This window comes from Plectropomus leopardus, chromosome 11, assembly GCF_008729295.1.
Source record: "Plectropomus leopardus isolate mb chromosome 11, YSFRI_Pleo_2.0, whole genome shotgun sequence".
NCBI lineage: Eukaryota > Metazoa > Chordata > Actinopteri > Perciformes > Serranidae > Plectropomus > Plectropomus leopardus.
In genome coordinates, this window is record NC_056473.1 from 25,783,724 (window position 1) to 25,802,446 (window position 18,723).

At 40.0% G+C, this 18,723-nt stretch overlaps 1 protein-coding gene across 1 annotated transcript in view; it reads left to right on the top strand.

Annotated features, from left to right (window-relative positions):
* LOC121950247 (membrane-associated guanylate kinase, WW and PDZ domain-containing protein 2-like) overlaps positions 1-18,723 on the top strand; it is a 105,159-nt gene that overhangs the window by 42,583 nt on the left and 43,853 nt on the right. The window contains exons 3-6 of the mRNA XM_042496189.1: positions 7,118-7,237; positions 10,991-11,215; positions 14,457-14,685; positions 16,751-16,830. Of these exons, the coding sequence (XP_042352123.1) occupies positions 7,118-7,237; positions 10,991-11,215; positions 14,457-14,685; positions 16,751-16,830 (654 nt within the window). The remainder of the gene's footprint in view (positions 1-7,117; positions 7,238-10,990; positions 11,216-14,456; positions 14,686-16,750; positions 16,831-18,723) is intronic.

Genomic DNA, 18,723 nt, shown 5'->3' on the forward strand with positions numbered 1-18,723 from the left:
ATGTCTTCAACCCCTAAAGTGGCAGCTCCGAAGCTTTTCTGTGCTATTATGGATTTAAGTAATTTAAGCCATAAATCTCTATGGCACTCATACTCCTACTCGCAGCGTCACCTCTGAGAGGTTTGTCTACACTGGCTGATTGCAATGCAAAGACCATTTTTGGCTCACAGCCGACTTTATCCTTTATTAGCGAGAGCACGACATCCAATCAATAGTCAGCAGCAGTGCTTTTGGCTCAGCGTCGCTGCCTCCTCTCAATGCAGTCTGCTGCCATTTTTTAATTTGAGCACCTGTGCAGCTTGTCCCTCTTTGTTCAGCTCATTTATTAAAGCTCTGCTCAGGAGTTTGTGGCTATGTATCAGAGCTGGGCAATATATTGATATATATTGATATCATGACATAAGATTAGATTTCATCTTAGATTTGGGATATCAGAATATCATAAGTGTTGTCTTTTCCTGGTTTTATAGGCTGCATTACCATGAAGGGATGTAATGTTCTGAACTTACCAGACTGCTCTAAAAAAGCACGAATACTCAACTCAATTTCGCATTTGGTCAAAAATATCGTGATATTCAATTTTCTCCATCTCGCCCAGCCCTACTATGTATGTACAAAAAATATTAAGAAAGAATCCACTAAACTGAGCTGAGGACATTTCAGCCCTCTTCCACAAGGCTCCATAAATTATGGATTGTATTCGCATCATTTTGGGCCTCTACCTGAAAGTTTTGAGGATAAGAAAAAGGAAGTTGGTAAGGTTAAAGATAGATGAAGAAAGAGAAAGGTAGCACTGGGGGCAGAAGGAAGGGAGTATGGATTTTGCTGGGGACAGTGTTCATTGTAATAAAAAAGGTCTACCTAACAGTTATTTCGTGGGTGTTGCTATGGGGAAGGAAGGAGCGAGAGCAGAGAGCGAGGGAAAAAAAACAGGTAATGTGCTCGGTCGCTATGCGAAGAAATGTGTGAAAAGGAAGAAAGAAAGAAAAGAGATACAGTCTGCCTATCTCAAGGCCAGATAGTCGATCAATATTCCCAGCTCAGATCCAGCAAGATGCTCCCTCTCTCTTTCTGCTCTGTTGGTGTGTCCAGTGAAGGAAGCTGTGGGAGAAGGCCACTGGCAGGTCATCAGTATTCCAGCAGGCTCTGCCTACTCTGGTGTGGGTAGCAGAATAATTTCATTCTGATCTTACAGATCAATAGCTGTACCCGGTGGACGGCGACCAGCCCCGCCTGGCTGAGCTGCTGCGGTATTCAGAGTAACACTACACATGAAATGAATGGTCCTCTATAATGTTTTTTATTTGAACATGCAGTATAATTCATGTAATGGGCCCCATTGTGCTTCCCAGTGAAGCTTTTTCCCCCTTGTTTTTCCTTTTCATAGTGATGGCATCTTTTAGGATTTTTGGACTTTGTTGGGCACTGTGTGTATATAAAGGGTGGATAGAATATAGGAAAGGCTTGATAATACAATGCAATTTTACCTTTACATTGTCTTAGGGGTCAATATGACCTGCGTCTATGTTTAACCGCATAGAAAACCCCCTAAATGATCTTTTTGCATCTTGAAATTTGATGACTTTTCCTAGAATGACCTCTGCATTCAAACTTTTTTTTTGCACATTTCCTCTGTTTTCTTAGGTGACGCAAGTGATATATCTTGCTAAAAAATTATGTTTACATCTATGCAGTACCTTCAGTAATAGTAATAATAATAATAATAATAATAATAACAACAACAACAACAACAACAACAACAACAACAACAATAATAATTAATAATAATAAGTATTAAAACCTCTACTTTAGGAAACAAAATGATTATGACAGGTGTAGGTTAATAAAAATGAGTGAATTCCACCAATTAAATGTGGTCTTTCTGCATGGTGAAGAGAAAAAAAAATCTAGATTTTCACAAAGTTTGTGATGAATGACAGGTTGTCTCTTCATGCAAAATAGATTTGGAAGTTAAGACAACACAAGGGTTAATAATACACCCACTAAATCTACACTATTTTTGTGAAGCTTATACTGTAAAATGTTAGTATATAGGTTGAGTCAGAGAAGTGATGAGTCAACTCAGGGGGTGGGGAAGTTATTTATTACACCTTATGATGTAATGCAATCCAGTATATCAACACACAACCTAAAGCCCCAAACTATACCATGGAGTTAAATCAACACCTCCAAAACTGGAAAATACATAAATTAAACAAAGAAAAACATAATTTATGCTTTCCATTGGGCTATTTTGTTGGGTCACATCATAAAGGGACTTCAGAAAAAGCGTGAAAACTTACAGATTTACAGGTTGTTGACACAGAAACACAACACCTGTATTATGTAATGCAATACAACAGCCCCGGAAAAAATCACTTGTTTTGTTTACTATATTTTGGAAGTAATAGTTTGGGAGCATTCTGGTAGTTTTGAGGCAGCAGTTTAGGTGTTAATTCTCCCAACTGATGCTCTACACTGATTTACTGTTTGCTTTTCTTCTAAAGAATAAGTAGACTTGTACTCTGATATAGCTTCATATAAAAAACTGCTTTATTTGAATCCACCAATTAGATTGCAATTATATAAAATCAAATATTTATATGTATTATTTTTTATTTATTGGTAAAGAAAACTATTGCTGCAACTGATGATAATTTACCTGGTCTATTAATCTGCAGATTTTTTGGGGGGTTAACTGTTTGGTCTCTGAGACTTAAAAAAATAACGAAACACAAAAAATGCCAGTCACAACTTCCCAAAGCCCAAGGTGGTTTCTTTATATATCTACATCATTTTGTCAGACAAAAATTCCCAAACTAAAAAGTATTCAGTTTACTGAGTTATGTCATGGAGAAGCAGCAGACATTTACAATTGACTTTCCTTCTCCTTTTCAGTATCCTTGCTTGATGAACTACACAAATGATAATCACTGATCAAAATAGTTTCTGATTATTTTTCTGTTGACTTCTCGATTAATAGATGAGTTGTTTAATGTCTAAGGAAACACAGCCAGGCTATTTGTTACAGCTGAGATAAACAGCTGTCTGGCATTTTTGTGTTCTGTTTTGGCCAACGCTAAATATGCTAACATATTCAAGGCTGCCAAATATAAGTATTACTAATCTACAACCATGTTTCAGCAGTTGTCGTTCCAGGACGCCACTGTTAATGTCACCGATGTCATCTATATGAACTCACTGAGTCTGTGGTGGATTTAATATATGAACCAACAGGAGCAGCTGTACCCAGAACTACAGTTAAAGCTTTCCACAACATGGATTACCAGAACCGTACAGTAACATGGATAATTATGAAGCAGCAGCCTGCAGATTTTGGGCAGCTGTGGCTCAGGAGGTAGAATACATCGTGCAGTAATCGGAGGGTTGGCGGCTGGATCTCTGGCTCTCTGCATGTTGAAGTGTCCTCGGGCAACACACTGATCCAGATGGCTGTGCTGTTGTTGTGTGTTTGTGTATGAATTATTAAAAACCTGAGAAGCACCTCATACAGTAGCCTCGACCACCTGTGAATGAATGAATGAATGTGTGAATTGGTGAATGTGACTTGAAGTGTGAAAGCACTTTGAGTCACTTCGAGCAAGTAAAAAAAGGCAGAAAATTATTAAATTGCAGTGCACAAGTTAATGGAACTGACCATTGATTGATTACTATACGGTCAGTTAACACGGCCCATCTGTAGAATTAAAACTTGTGCCTGCATATACAAGTACAACATCAGCAGCAGCAGAGATGGTACAGCACATGAGGTAAAAGAGATACTAAAATATTAAACCGTCCTGTAGTCTCATGGGACATCACACACAGTCACGCCTCTTAGTAACACCTGTCTAACAGCAGTGTAAACTGTTGAATCAGCAACATGTTGTGGATGCAGCATTTAAAGCATGGCAGCCATTCACAATATATATTTAAGTATTTCTACTTTTTTGTATCAGAGTTCGAGTATGCCAGACAGTGTGGATGGTGGCACACACTCAGAGACACACACACACACACACACACACACACACACACACACACACACACACACACACACACACACACACACTCTCACAGTCATACCTGTGGTGTTGTGGATTTACGGTGCCCTACTGAGCTGTGATCAGCCTGGAGATGGGATTATTGTTGGCACAGTGGGCACTTTACCACCGTTTAAAACCACAAAGACAAACAGTTGCGTACACACTATGGTTGTCTACATATTGATACTTCAATGCTTCTTCAATTACTAGTTCAATACCACGTGTTTAAAACAACACAATCTCCATTAATTACATGTTCAATAGTACTGGAAGTACAGAATTTGTCAACAAAAAACAATCTACAATCAGATATTAACCCAAGGCTGTATGGATTTAACAACGGGAAGGAAAAACAACCTCGATCTGTGGCTGTTACAGTATTCTCTCCAGCAACGACCCCACCGTCACACGTGACTGGAGGTGTGTGTGCAGTGACTTTGTTTGCGTGAGCACTGTGTGCAGCTTGTTAATAAAAGGAAAAGAAAAAATGTGTGCCTTGGACCTTTATGCCCCTGCGCTGCTGCAGCTGAGGTTAGAGGCATTAAGTTTTCGGGTTGTCTGTCCATCCCATTCTTGTGAACACAATATTTCAGGGATGTTTTGAGGGATTATCTTAAAATTTGGCACAAACGTCCATTTGGACTAAAGGATGAACTGATAAGAATTTAATAGTCAAAGGTCAAGGTCACTTTCACTTTCCTGGCCATTATTCAACATCATAACTCGGACTCAGAGGGAAGGAAACATCTGGTCAGATACTGAACTGGTGACACTAATCTTGGGTGTCCACCTTTAAACTGTACTCTTCAGTGCTGCCAAGGAAAGATGTGTGAGAAGCATCCACATTTTGCAATGAAATACACTTAATACATATTATGAAATTACTTCAAATAATTTCGTACATATATTGTATGAGTGTGCTAAGACTTGGATGTAAACTGCAGCTTGACTGGTTGACGGAGACATTAAAGTGTGAGGCAGTTATTCCAGTTTTTCTTTTCGCCGTCACAGAAAGATGTATAGGTTTTTTTTCACACTAGCATTTACAGGGTTCCCGCGGATCCTTGAAAAGTCATAAAAGGCATTGAATTCATTCATCTAAAAATAAGGCCTTAATTGGTATTAAATTGACTTAAATGAATCTTTCAAAAGTCTTAAAAATGCTCAGATATGGAGACTGTGCTTTTATGAATAGTTTTTTTTGCTAATTTTACACTATAAAGTCTCAAAATAACATCCATTTTTTAATGAATAATTAAATAAATTCCTTTTCTTAAACTTGTCATGATGGAAATCCAAATAGTAGAATCTCACGAGGAGATTGAGAAACACAAAATCACCCACAAAACCAGCCAGAAATTCCTGATATTTCCCACTTCTGTTGGTAAAACAAAAATACGTATGTTTATGATGATATAATATGTTCATTGTCTTCCTTGTGCTCCACTCTAAAAAAGGTTGTTTTTTAACATTTGATGTATACAATGTAACTTTTTCTTTTCAAAAGTCATGATTTATGTAACAATTAACATTTGGGCAAAATAAAATTGTCCCCCTTAAAGTTTGGTTATTAGAAAAAAGGCCTTAAATTAAATTCCAAGGCATTAAAAAAGTCTTAAATCTACCTTGCCTGAAGCTGCGGGAACCTCGATTTATCAAAGTTTAAAATTCTGGGATCATTATAACTCTCGTACACACATGTAAATCCACACTGTCAGAGATAAATACAAATAAACACACCTACATGTACACAGTATTGCAGAGTTGGACAGCTCAATAGACAGACTTTAGATGTCTGATGGTCTCGTATCACCTCTTCCTTACTCATTAGGTGTTGCTAAGCTGCCATCTCTGCTCCCAGAGGTGAAGTAAATACAGCGGAGAACGTTCAGTAGATGCACTACAGGAGCAAAGTGGTGACAGACGATCAATAGAGATCTAATGATCAAGATATCACACTCCAGGAGAGATCCTGCACTCCACGAGATGACTAACCCCTCACTCGTTTGTGCATGTTTGTGTGTGTACAAAATGTGCCTACAACACTCCCACCACCTGCTGTTTTAATGTCCCACCGCTCACACTTCAATTATGGTACAAGTAGTACGTTTTTTTACCTGTTTTTAATATCAGAGCAGCATGTAGTGTGTTTTTGGCTTGCCGTAGCTGTGTCAGAACTGCAGATCACCTTTCAGACCTGCGCACTTGGACGGTTAGAGCACAATTCATACACTTGAGCCAGATCTGATAATCTGGCAACCATACAGCCAGAGTATCAGATCTGGTTGGAGCCACAGCCAGATCAATCCGACTAAGCTTGTACCATGTGAGTCCTGGGAAAACCTCAGAGAGTGTACTCCCGCTCCACGCCGGGCCAATGGCTGTTTTCAGGCGTGATCAATGGAGAGCAGGAATCGACACCAGCGGACTTCACTGAGCTCTAAGCTGAAAAGTCCAGTTGGCAGAGACACAAACACAGCACCTCATTAAACTCAAACCTCCCATGGCTGCCATCACACAGCCGAGCCTCGGCGGCTCAGCACTGATGGAAAGCGTTGATAAAGGGAGGCTCTAATTGCAATGTGGTGATGTGGTGCCTCTGCATTCCTGCTGTTTGGACAATAATGCAGTCGGCAAAGTATTGTATGCTGTGTAAGGAGGTTTGAGTTATGCTTGGTAAAAGCACCGTATTGATTAATTCATTACGAAAAACAGCACCGAATTGGCACGTAGGGACTGAATGATGGCGGTTTGCTGTTTGAGCAAGCTTTCCCATCTCCTCTCTAGCAGTCTCTCTCTGTGTCTCTCACTGTCACTCACACACAATTGTGTGAATGGATTTGGCTATCACAAGTGATGAGTCCTCACTCAGCCTCTTCTGTTCCATTTCCTTTCCCCTCCCACTTCCTCTGATACACTTTGTAGCCTCAAATCTGTCGTCTTTTTCTGTCCAGCCCTTTTTTTCTGGGCTCTTTCTCTGCCTTCCTGCCTTTTCTTCTCAAGTGCCCTATTTGGCTCTGATGACCTCTCTCTCTCTTTCTCTTCCTCTTTCTCCATCTCGCCCTCTGCAGGTACCACCAGGCAGCCCAAGGAGGGGGAGGTGCCGGGGGTGGACTATAATTTTGTGAGTGTGGAGCGTTTTATGGAACTGGAGCAAAGTGGAGCCCTGCTAGAGAGTGGAACCTATGAAGGTGAGTGTTCATGGAGCGCCGTTGCCACCGTGCAGGAAACATTTTGACAAGCACGGGCGCTTAGGGAGCAGAAATGGGAACATATGTTTCACTAGAGCTATTTTGCTATTTTAGATTTCAATCTGCCATCTTGTGCTACTCTGTAGATATCTCTACTTGATGGATCAGGTGTGTCAGGTGACGCTCTTACACACAGCTTAAGTAAACAAAATGAGTCTTATGCACTGAGTCATGTATTACAGCTTCCTCTGGTGGTTGTTAAACGGCTGGTTGACTTGTGTGTGTATGTTTGTGTGTGTGTGTGTGTGTGAGCTGGATGAATGCCATTTCCAAGTCATGTCAAGTCTGTGCATCTGCTTTGCTACACTGTCAGGGATACATCTACAGATGGGGGATTTGCTGGTTCATTTGCCCAGTAGCGATTTTTGTGAGCATGTACGGCTGAACACACTCACGCAAATGATGTGTGTGAATGCATGGGTGTGTGTGCGTGTATGTGGTGGAGGAGGGGTACAAGGACATGCGCGCTTGTGTGTGTGTGTGTGTGTGTTTCCTTTCTACGTTTTCCTGTCATAGTTGTGCGTGTTGCATCTTTACAGTGTATGTTTCTCTTAACGCAGAGTTTATTTATGCCCACTGGGGGAAGCTGTCTCTTTCTGGGTGGCTGCACTGGAGGTGTTGCAACTTATTTTGTAATGCACATTAAAATAAGAGCAAGAGAGTCAGGGAGTAATACAGCTAAAAGAGGGAGAAAGATTTAGACATCAGTGAAGGAGGCCAAAATCGGACATGGAGGATCATCAGGAAACTCCTCAAGGTAATGTGTGACTGTGTGTGCACAAAGCTCGGGACACATAAGAGCTTATGTATATGATGATGTGAGATGAGTCATAGCCGAAGGTGGATATTGAACTGTGCATAAAGCCAAGATGCCCTCAGGCAAAACCAAAAGCATTCAGGATCAAGGGAATATTGCGATTTTAAAACCAATGTGGTGCATAAGGAAGAACCCTGGCCTAAACTTATCTCAGTACATGCTTTATGTTCTGCGAAGCATCCGTTCAGGTTGTCCTTAAGCTTTCACAGGTGGGCGCCTGCTGCCTATGCATCTCCATACTCATGTCTTTGTTTGCATGCACTCGTGTGTGCACATTCATATTTTGTTCTAATGTGATAAATGTGTTTGGTGGTCAGCAGGAAAAGTGCACTTATTGAGGAAGTGGCTGTGATAAAGCCATTCCATGTCCATCCACCTGCTGCTGGGATGAAAGTAAACTGAAGTCTGAAGACTCGTTTTGCTCATCCTCTTTTTGTCCTTTACTGCTGCCTCTTTCCCTCTTCTCAGCTGTTGTTCTCCACCCATTGCCCCTGTCCTATCTCTTTGTTTCCTCTTTGTGAAACACCCGCTCCTCTCCACTTTGAGGGGTTATAAAATAAGACATCTTTTCCACACACTCACTCTCAATATTTAATCACAAAATTTATTTCCCTAACAGCGATGGGCTTGAATTTTAAATAAAGTAGAGCTTCAGTATTGTTTAAGAGCCAATAGCACAAGGGAAGAAGTCAAATGTTACATATATGGGTGTATATATATATATATCCTGTATATATAAATATAGCACTGAACAGCATATCACTGAAATCACAGGTTAAATTTCAATCAAAAAGAGAGCATTGGACTTATACTGATATACTGAGGATGATTATGTCTTCATCAAGATACCCAGAGGACCCTCAAGTACTGCCCTTTTTCCTCCACTGTACTGTATTTAACTTCAGCCATTCTCAGATGTTTTTTCCGTCAGCAGCACCATTACAGTGGGTGTGAAATGACAGATGTCCAATGCTATTTTTGTGTTTTGCTTGTATTCTTGTGCTTCCGTTTCCAAAAGGAGCTGCTATTTTGCGCCTACATGAGTGGAGTGCAGCTGAGATTGTGTTTGTACAAATCAAGTGGTTCTGAAAAATTTTATTTTCCATTTCATCACGAAACTCTTCTTGTTTCTACCTGCTATTGCATGCAGGTAGTATAGACTTATAAGATCCCCCTGAGTTCCATGAAAGACCTTGAGATGTTGACTTCAATCAAAAATCAGTGTCATTTTTCTGCAATAAAACAATATATTCTCTATCATGGAAGTGGAATATTTACATGGACAGCTGCCTTTTCTCTCTGTAGTTGTAGTTGTATGTATTTACCTAAACATGACTGAATGCAACACTTTAAACACTCTAATGAAACAACACACAACACGTAAATAAATATGGAGACGTATATTGTCCTTAGACACTGTACTTGTAGGCTGACTGCACAGCTTTCATTACGTTCTAAAATAGGTTTGTTTGCATCATTAAGCACAGTGACAGGGGTTTCTTAGCTTCCAAAACATTAATTTATCATAAAAAAGGGACACTGTCTTCCCTGGGAGGCATATTTAGAGTGCTGTATTTATATTTGGAATTATGAATTTTCTTGCTTTAGGAGTTTTTAGGATATGTTATTTTTCTTTAGGAGAAGCTTAAATCTCCCCCCAACCCATTAATGACACTGTCTGCTGTTGAGGATGCAATTGGATAAACTCCAGCTCTAACTAGTATGTTATATTTCCTGCTAACGCTGTAATAATCTCTCTCCAAACATACTGCTCCATGTCTGCAACAGGTGTAGTTCAGGATGAGTCAGCTTAATTAGGAAGAACAGACAGCTGGTTTGGGCTATTAGAGCCAGTAAACTAGTGAGTCGGCTAATTTGACATAGCAGCAGTGCGAAAGTTGTATTCAACCCAAAAAACTAACATGGAAAATGGGACTTACTGTTCGTTAGTGTAGATCTGTCCATTAAAACAAAGCCCAATAAACCCAAATATTGTCAGACTGAATGATGGTACACTTTTAGAGTGCTTATAATTGTACTGAATTTTATACCGTAGATGTAACAGATTGTTTGTACTGCATCTATAAAATGTTTATTTTAGAAAATTGTGAATTGTTTTCTGTTTTTCATCACTGAAAGACTTGGCCCAGACAATAACAATGAATAGTTGATATATTAAATGTTGGATACCTTTTCTGGATTGGGTGACAGTCATGTAGTGTGTATGAGAAGGCAGAAAACTTTCATAAATTAAAGGATGAGGTGGATGAGGATGAGCACATTAATGACATTGATTTCCATGTGGGAGTTGGACTTTATTTCTCCCTGTCAGTATTTACTTGTTTCTGTTATCTTTTCTCTTTATCGATAAAAAGCCATTTTGTATTTTGGTTGACTCCTCTTGTTTTTACATTTGTGTTTTGGTAAGGATAGAATGGGATATTAAAAAAGTCTGGAAATATGCTGTTTTTTCTGAACATTGGTATTCTTGTTATATTTGATTAAAAAATTCCAAGTCATAAAAAAGTAATTGTTTGGGTTGTTTCATGTTTGGACATCTTTCTGAAGATCTCTTGTAGCCACTGCTAAATCTAGTTTCTTCTTACAACATAAGCCACCGTCCAGATGCACAAAATTGATTGGATTTATTCGAAATGACTACATCCCAGGCAAAAACACAGCTCTCTCTGCTGCACTCTGTTGAGATTGCCAAGTCATAACTTTTGAAAGGGCAATCATCTGTTCAAAGTCACAGTTGCCCGTCAGCGGTAGACCTCCACCGTGCCTGCCAGACGGTGTGTTACATCACCTGAGATCCCTCTTTAGTCGTTCATGTGGCCTCTAACACAAATGCCGCTGTGTTCTCCTGCCCTCAGACAACTTCTACGGTACACCGAAACCTCCAGCGGAGCCATCCCCCGCAGCACCTCCTCTGAATGTAAGTGAGGCCCTGCTGCCCGGAGCCCGGCCCAGCGCCCAGGGCAAGAGGAAGAGGAACCAGTCAGTCAGCAACATGGAGCAGCGAGCCAGCCTGGAGCCGCCTGAGGAGGAGGAGGAGGAGAGCCCAGTCGTCAACGGCAACGGGGTGGCCATCACACCAGGTACTATAGGATAAGGAACAAATACATAGATTTCCTGTTGTGATGTTTTTATACCACATTTCCCATCTATTTGTGACTGAAATTATATTCAAACACTATCTGTCTCTCAAGTGTTGTGACCATGATGACATTTTAAACATTGTGTTTTGCTGAGGAGAGAATCTGTCTGGAAGGCCTGAACTGTCTGCTGGGTTATTTACTGCTGTCTCACTGGCATGATTGAGTGAAACCATAGAAACACGTCAGCTGTCATAGCAATTGTTACCTTTCTTTTTTATTGTCCTTTATGGATAAATCGAGTCTCTTTTGCCTGCAGTTTAAACAGTCTGGCTCATGCAGATGGCTGCAAATCTGACAACAAACTGTCCCCTGACCAGTCGTTATAGACATTAACAGACTCTGTTAGCATGAGTGTGAACTGCACAGGTTCTCAATAACCTTATATAACAGAATGCACAAGGGCACCTTAATGTCTCCACTATTATCGCTGTCCAGGGTTTCATTTTGGCTTCAGCCCTCGTCTCTGTCCTCTCATTTCTCCGTCTCTCCTGCTGTCTTTTCTCTCCCGCCACTGGCCTTTGTCCTTGTTTCTATTAATACCCCAACTCTCCCTTCTCTCTTCCTCTCCTCTACCATCTCCTTCCTTCTGACCTCTCTTGCTTTTTCTTCGTCTCTGTGGTCCTGCCCCTTCTGCCCTCTCCTCTTCCTTCTTCCTCCCCAATTCTCTTTGTAGCCTGTGTTATTGTAGCATGTCGTATTTTTTCCACTACTACTTACTGTCATGTGTTCTCTATTTATACTTACTTAGACTGTAACAGAAAAAATACAGTAATCCCTCTCTGACATGCTCCTCAGCCTTCACAACAAACCTATAAATCTCCATAATTTAATGCTTGTACCACATGAAAGACTTATCTGCCTGCCTGATTTCAAACAGGACAAGATGAATTCCTCACTACACCTGTAAAAATTAGCTGTAGAACACGCTCTGGTGAAAAGTTCAGTGTGACTTATGCTTACCATACACTAGAGGACTTTGAAAAGACTTAAAAAACGAAAATCTGATTTCCTCTCACAGTTTTAGTCACACACTAGGGCTGTGCCGAATACCATTTTCTGGGCTCTGGAGTTTCGCCGTTAATCAAAAGCGAGTAATCAGAGTTAGAAAAAAGTTAGAAAAAACTCAGACAGATATCAGTACAACAACCAGTCTAGTATTCTAATGAGTCAAATTTTTGCCGTGCATCTGCTGTGTGGCAAGATCACAAACGCTAAAACAGCATTTGGATATTCAAAAAGAATATCCAAATGCCTAAATTGAAACAACAATATACCTATCTAATGAACAAATACCTGAATAGCCGAATATTTGGGTCCAGCTCTATCACACACTATAAAATTTTGCAGACTGGGGATCTTGAAAGGTCACTATTTGCAAGACTGTAACTAGAATCCTCATGACATTATTTCTGATCCTGCTTTCGGTGAACAATATTAGGCTGAACTGCCTTTAAGAAATACGACATATGGACAATTCCTTACGTGCCCACTAAAACACATAAATAACAATAGAGGGATAAAAGGCGTCATGCATTGACAGTATTCTTGTCAGTGCAGCATCAATATAATCCATAAAGATAAACTTTATTTGTAACCAACCTTTAAATTTTGGATTTTCTCACCTCAGCTCATCACCAGACTCTGTTGGTTAGCTGCGTTCTTTTAATGGGAGGAGGCGAACCATTTCAAAAATTACGATTTTTACTAAAGTAAGTGCTGGTCGGTGGATCAGATGCGCTGAATTAAACACAAGACTCTTGTCCACTCCAAAACTCCACCAGTTTCTCCTCCTCCTCTATCGGCCAAGAGACCCGTGACTTGTTCACGCTTTTGCGCCTCCTCAGTGTCCCCTCCATGTTTGTTGTTTACCCGGTTTGCTGCTTCCTATTTGATGCCTGAGAGAGCACAGCTAATGGTTGTTGACAATGTTCACGTCATTAAACTTCACAATTTGCATGAGCCAAGACTAAAAGCTTACAATAATATTAAAGTATACATTTTGTCAGAATGTCAAGAAGAGAAAAAGACAAGGCCCGGACGGGCTCATATGATTACCTTACACCAAATGACTGCAATCAGCTGAAACGTGCACCAACTGAGTTAAAACTCATGATTTTAATTTGGACATTGGAAATTGTCTACAACAGTGATATTTCTTAAAAAGTCGTTTGGTCTAGGGCCGACATTAGGGACCATTTTTAGTAGCCGTGGATAAAGATATCAAATCAAAGTCAACTTCATTGTCAATTCTGCCCCCTGTACAGGATTGAAATGCAGTTTCAAACTAGTACTAAAACTAAAGAATTAAAAAGTATAAAAAGTAGGTAAGCACCAAATAAAAGTAATAAAATTAAGTTAAGGAAAGAAATATGAAAACACACAAGCGTCAACTTTAAGTATAAACGTGAAGTGAGCGGTCATTTCTTTTATGCAGCGAATGATTATTGTGTAAATGGGATGAATAGTGAAAATATAATAAATAATTCAGGTATAATAAAATGTAATATATCTTAAGAATGTATAAATAATGTAAAAAGAGGGATTTAGGTCTGAAGTGTTTCCCAGGTCAGGGACAAATTTACTGCCAAACCAATATGGACCCTTTGCTATGATAAGGACAGAGAAAGAACATCGACTTTTTACCATGTGTTTTTTTTCTGTAGAAATGTGATGTCATAGACAAATGTGTAATAATTTGACCTTTGTATGACTGTCTTTACTGTTTCTGCTTTTGTTGCACTTACATAACAAGTTCCAACAAGAATATTATAGCATTTCATAGTTTGGTGCTTTTCTGTCATTTACTCCTCGTCTGCTGACTGAGATGCCACCAGCTTTTCTCGTCACTCTAAAAACCTTTCCTTGTGTTTCTGACTCAGTCTCTGACCCCTAAAGTCTCTGTCTTTCTCTGTTTTTCCATTTATGACATCCCATGTTGTTTTCTCTTCATGCTCATTGTCCTCAGACCAAATCTCTCTCTTTCTCTTTCTCTCTCTCTCTCTCTCTCTCCTGGGGGTTCATAGCACTGCAGTGGCTTGGCTCTGACTCATCATGCATGACGTGTGTAGTGTGCATCCAGGTCTGCATGTGTGCACAGAGTTTATGTGCGAATAACTCTGTGTGTGTGTGTGTGTGTGTGTGTGTGTGTGTGTGTGTGTGTGTGTGTGTGCTCACTCCACAGAGTCCAGTGAACATGAGGACAAGAGCACAGATGCCTCTGGGGAAGTTGCTGTTGAAACATCCAGCCAGGCCCCAGCTTCTATCGAGCCCCCCACCGAGGGAGAGGAGGCCCCAAAATCCCCCTCTAAATCCCCCGCCAAAGTCCCAGACATAGATGAGGAAGAGCTGGGTCCTCTGCCTGACAACTGGGAGATGGCCTACACCGAAAAGGGGGAGGTCTACTTCATAGAGTAAGAGAAAAAGATCATGTCAGAATATATTTTGATATCTTAAAGAAGCATTTCTTATTTATGGAGAATCCTCATATAAAACCAGGCAGTCATTGCAGTAGAAAGATGCAAACTTTTGAAATTGGTGCTACATGACCAGAGAAAAAAGAGAAAGAAGACTCTGGCATAGGGGCAGGCGATAATGCGAATATTCTTGATGCAATACATAAAGTATAAATTGTCTCGTTTTTTAGCCACGGACATAAGACTCACAGGATTTAGTTTTTCCCTCTCTCCCACACGCACAAAAAAAAAAAAAACAGGGCTTTTGCAGAGCCCCAGACAGTGACTATTTAGTCACATGTTGTGATCATGGAGCACCACTATGACTTTCAAATGCAGCTTACAGTAAATAAATCATCACATTTAGCAGCACCGTGGTCTAATTAACAGGTGATGTTTTGTGTTTTTCTAGCTGCAGAGCTGAGGATTTAAATTACATTGCACAACCATGGAGCACCAGTACGATTTCGAAATCCTTAAAATATATGAACTGGAAGGCTGTTATTGTGTGGGTTTAGCTTGCAGTGGATGAATCCTCATACCACGACAAGAGTGCTTTATCTGACTTTATACTTTACTATATTTAACATTATAACAGTATTTTATGAAACTTTATTATAACAGTAGTTAATGTAACTTTATTTTATGACAGTAGCTACTTTATTGTAACTTTAGTTCATTTCAAAATGTTGTATTTTAGTAGTTTACAGTGGTTTGAATGAGATTTCAAAATATCACAATATATATTGTGTATCGCAATATAGCCTAAAAATATCACAATATTATTGTAAAGCCATGTTGCCCAGCGTTACTCTGGCATAAGCTTTTCCTCAAAAGGTAGAAAACCTAAACTACTATAATGCTCCAGACCAATGATACCCGCTGGTGGATGACATAATTCAACCTCGTCCGTCTGACACAGTAGAGCTGGCCGGATCTCGTGTTACAGTCGATAAGCTAAAACATGATTCTGAAAAACATTTGAGGCGAAAAATATGCAATTGGGTAACAGAATCTTGGCTTATATTTGATCAGCGCTGCTTAGTTTACTGCTTGATCTCAGTTTTCTGGGCCTTCCTCACTGTGCAGGAAGCAGTATGACGCCTACTTCCTGTTCACAAACTCTCGCCATTTTAGCGAAACAAGAAGTGAAAATACATGTCTGAAAACATTTAAGGCGAGAAATAGGCAGTGCAGGAACATAATCTTGATTTGTATTCGATCAGCACTGCCTAGTTTTACTGTCAGAGGATTTCAGAGTTTGAGAGAGAGGTGGCTGAGTCTCTTGATCTGTTATAAACTGAGTCCGTGTTAGTGGTGGCATGGTTGGCCAGCAGTACGAAATTGCGGAAGTATAACTTGCATTTCGAGCAACGGCCCAAGGAGCCAATGAAGGAGGAATATCGAGGCACTGGTTAGCTGGAGGGAAGTTTACCACAGTTCGTTTACACATACTACCCACATTGTGTTAATGCAAAGCTGATTGAAAATTGGCAAAGTATCCCTTTAAGGGTGTTACGATAAAAATAAAAAAAAAACTGTCTGTAGCTGTTACAGAAGGTTAAGAGTTTATATTGTTAATAAAAAAAGATTACACTTGTAAATAATGAAAATGCTGTAAAACAAATCCATTGTAATGCACCTCACAAAGTGCACCTACTTAGTCTGTGTATGGCTTGGTGTATAAACTTTACAGCACTGGACTCTGTGTTGAATAATTGATGTAACTTAAAGCTACTAATCAGACATACTGGATAAACACGCACACACACACACACACACAGACACACACACACGCACAGTGATGCAAACTTGTGCCCTATCCTCTCACCCTTACTAATTGGTGGCTGAGGGCTAATTAGTGGATTAATGACCATTTAGTTTACCTTAGAAATCCCTTTGTTTCTCTTTGCCCCTGCGAACACACGTACAGGTCATTAGTGTTGCACTCGTCTCTTTCTCTTATCCTCTCTGTCAGTCTGTTGTTGACCTCTGTCTGCCCGTCTTCTCTTTCTATTGCCAGTCACAACACCAAAACTACGTCATGGCTGGATCCTCGGCTCGCAAAGAAAGCAAAGCCGCCAGAAGAATGCAGGGAAGACGGTGAGTGTGAAAGACCTGCCTACCTGTTTGCTCTGTTGTTTTGTAAGCTTTAGTTCGTGTTCATCTGAGTTGAGCTCATCTTTGTGGGAGCGTGTCGTCTCTGCATTTCCTGCTGTTTGTGTACCCTTGTTGACTCACTGTTCCAGCGTGTTTTTCCTTCTCGAGAAAAAGAGCACAAAAATACTCAGCTATTTGAGGTGTTTGTTCGTCTGCAGCTGGTCTCACTGTTCTCCACTGGTTTTTGGAGGGGTACTCGCACATATTAACGGTGATTTTGAAATCCAGACAGAATGAACTTGACAAATGAATTGATATTTTTAGATTTGTTGTTGAGAAGTGATCGTCAGCATAGAAGCACCTCACTGCATGTGTAGGACTGTAGTCATTTCATCCAGTTTTCTTTTTAATATTACAATCAAATATCTACTGCAGTAATTAATTAAAGACATTAATTAATAATATCATAAACCAAACAAACCTGTGGCTAGACACAAGCATCACCCCAAACCTGTCCATCCTACGGAAGACAGCTATTTGCAATTTGAACACCCAGAGTGACACTGATAAAAAAAAGCTTCAAGTTAAATTACAACTTATTAAAAAGCTAAAAACTGCGTGCTCCAGACCTCGTCACTCCAAATCAAAACCTTGCTTGATGTTTTTAAGGATAAAATCACCTTTAAATATTTGTCTAATTATCAGCAAAACCTATTAAAAGTGCAAAATCGACACTGTGTTAGTACTTTTTTCAATACTTACTACTACTTTCATGCCCTGTCTGTAGAGTTGAGCTGCAAACACATTTGAGTTACAATACACTGGAAGTTTATATAGGATTTCTGCCCCATGACACCAACATGAAAATGCCTCCCTGAGCTTCAATTTTCATAAAGCAGTTGGCCATTATAGTTTTTAGCAACCATTACTGAAATGGGAGCAAACAGTGCCTTTGATGGGGAATATTTTAAGTTGTGAATTATTACATATTTGGTGCTTTAGTGCATTAGTTTGCAACCTTTAAAGTTGGTAACCACCTGAAAAGAAGCTGTCAATGAGCAGTGAACTGATGAACCAAAGAGTGATCTCTGATTGTTTAGCTTGAGTAACTTTAAAGGTCTGAGAGGTGAATCTGAAAAACAAAGATTAGAAAAAACTGTATTTTTCTTAATTTTAAAGATTATTTTTGGGACTTTTGGCCTTCAATTTTATTGGACAGTCATAGCATGAAAGGAGTAGAGAGATGGGATGGCATGCAGGACAGGGTTAAGGTTGCAATTGAACCCATGGCCGCTGCGGCAAGGACATAGCTTTTGTACATGGAGCGCGTGCTCTATCAGGTGAGCGACTGGGTGCCCCGAGATACTGTATTCTGGAAAAAAAGCTTTTTTGTGTAGCAGAGATTGCTTTTATTCTTTTTAAAGCTGTTCCATCATCTCATGTCCCTTTAGATTTAGCTTATGGACCTCTATCAGGGTCCCACTTGTGCTAGTAAGAATTTGCATCAGTAGGATAATGTATGTGGGGCTGAGTGACTCATTTATGTGTTAATAATAGTTTTTGGACAACACGGTTGGCCTGTGGCACAGAGGAGTAAGCTATGTCAGGCGTAGGATGTCGTACGCATACAGTACTTGCATGTAGGACGAATTCAGTGTTTATCCATCTGTGCTAAAAAGAAAATACAGCATGGAGTGTCATCAACCGGGTTTGTTTTAAAGCAGGGTGAATCAGGAGAAGCGAAGGAGTGTCAAAAAAAGAAAGAACTCAATTTCAGGGAGTAAAAATTGAGAACAGTGGTTTAATACAACAAAGGTCCAGTGCTAAGGCCAGGCATGTAAATAAAACAGGGTTCCTGTGGTGGTTCAGTTTGATCAGATATACAACAATGAGGTG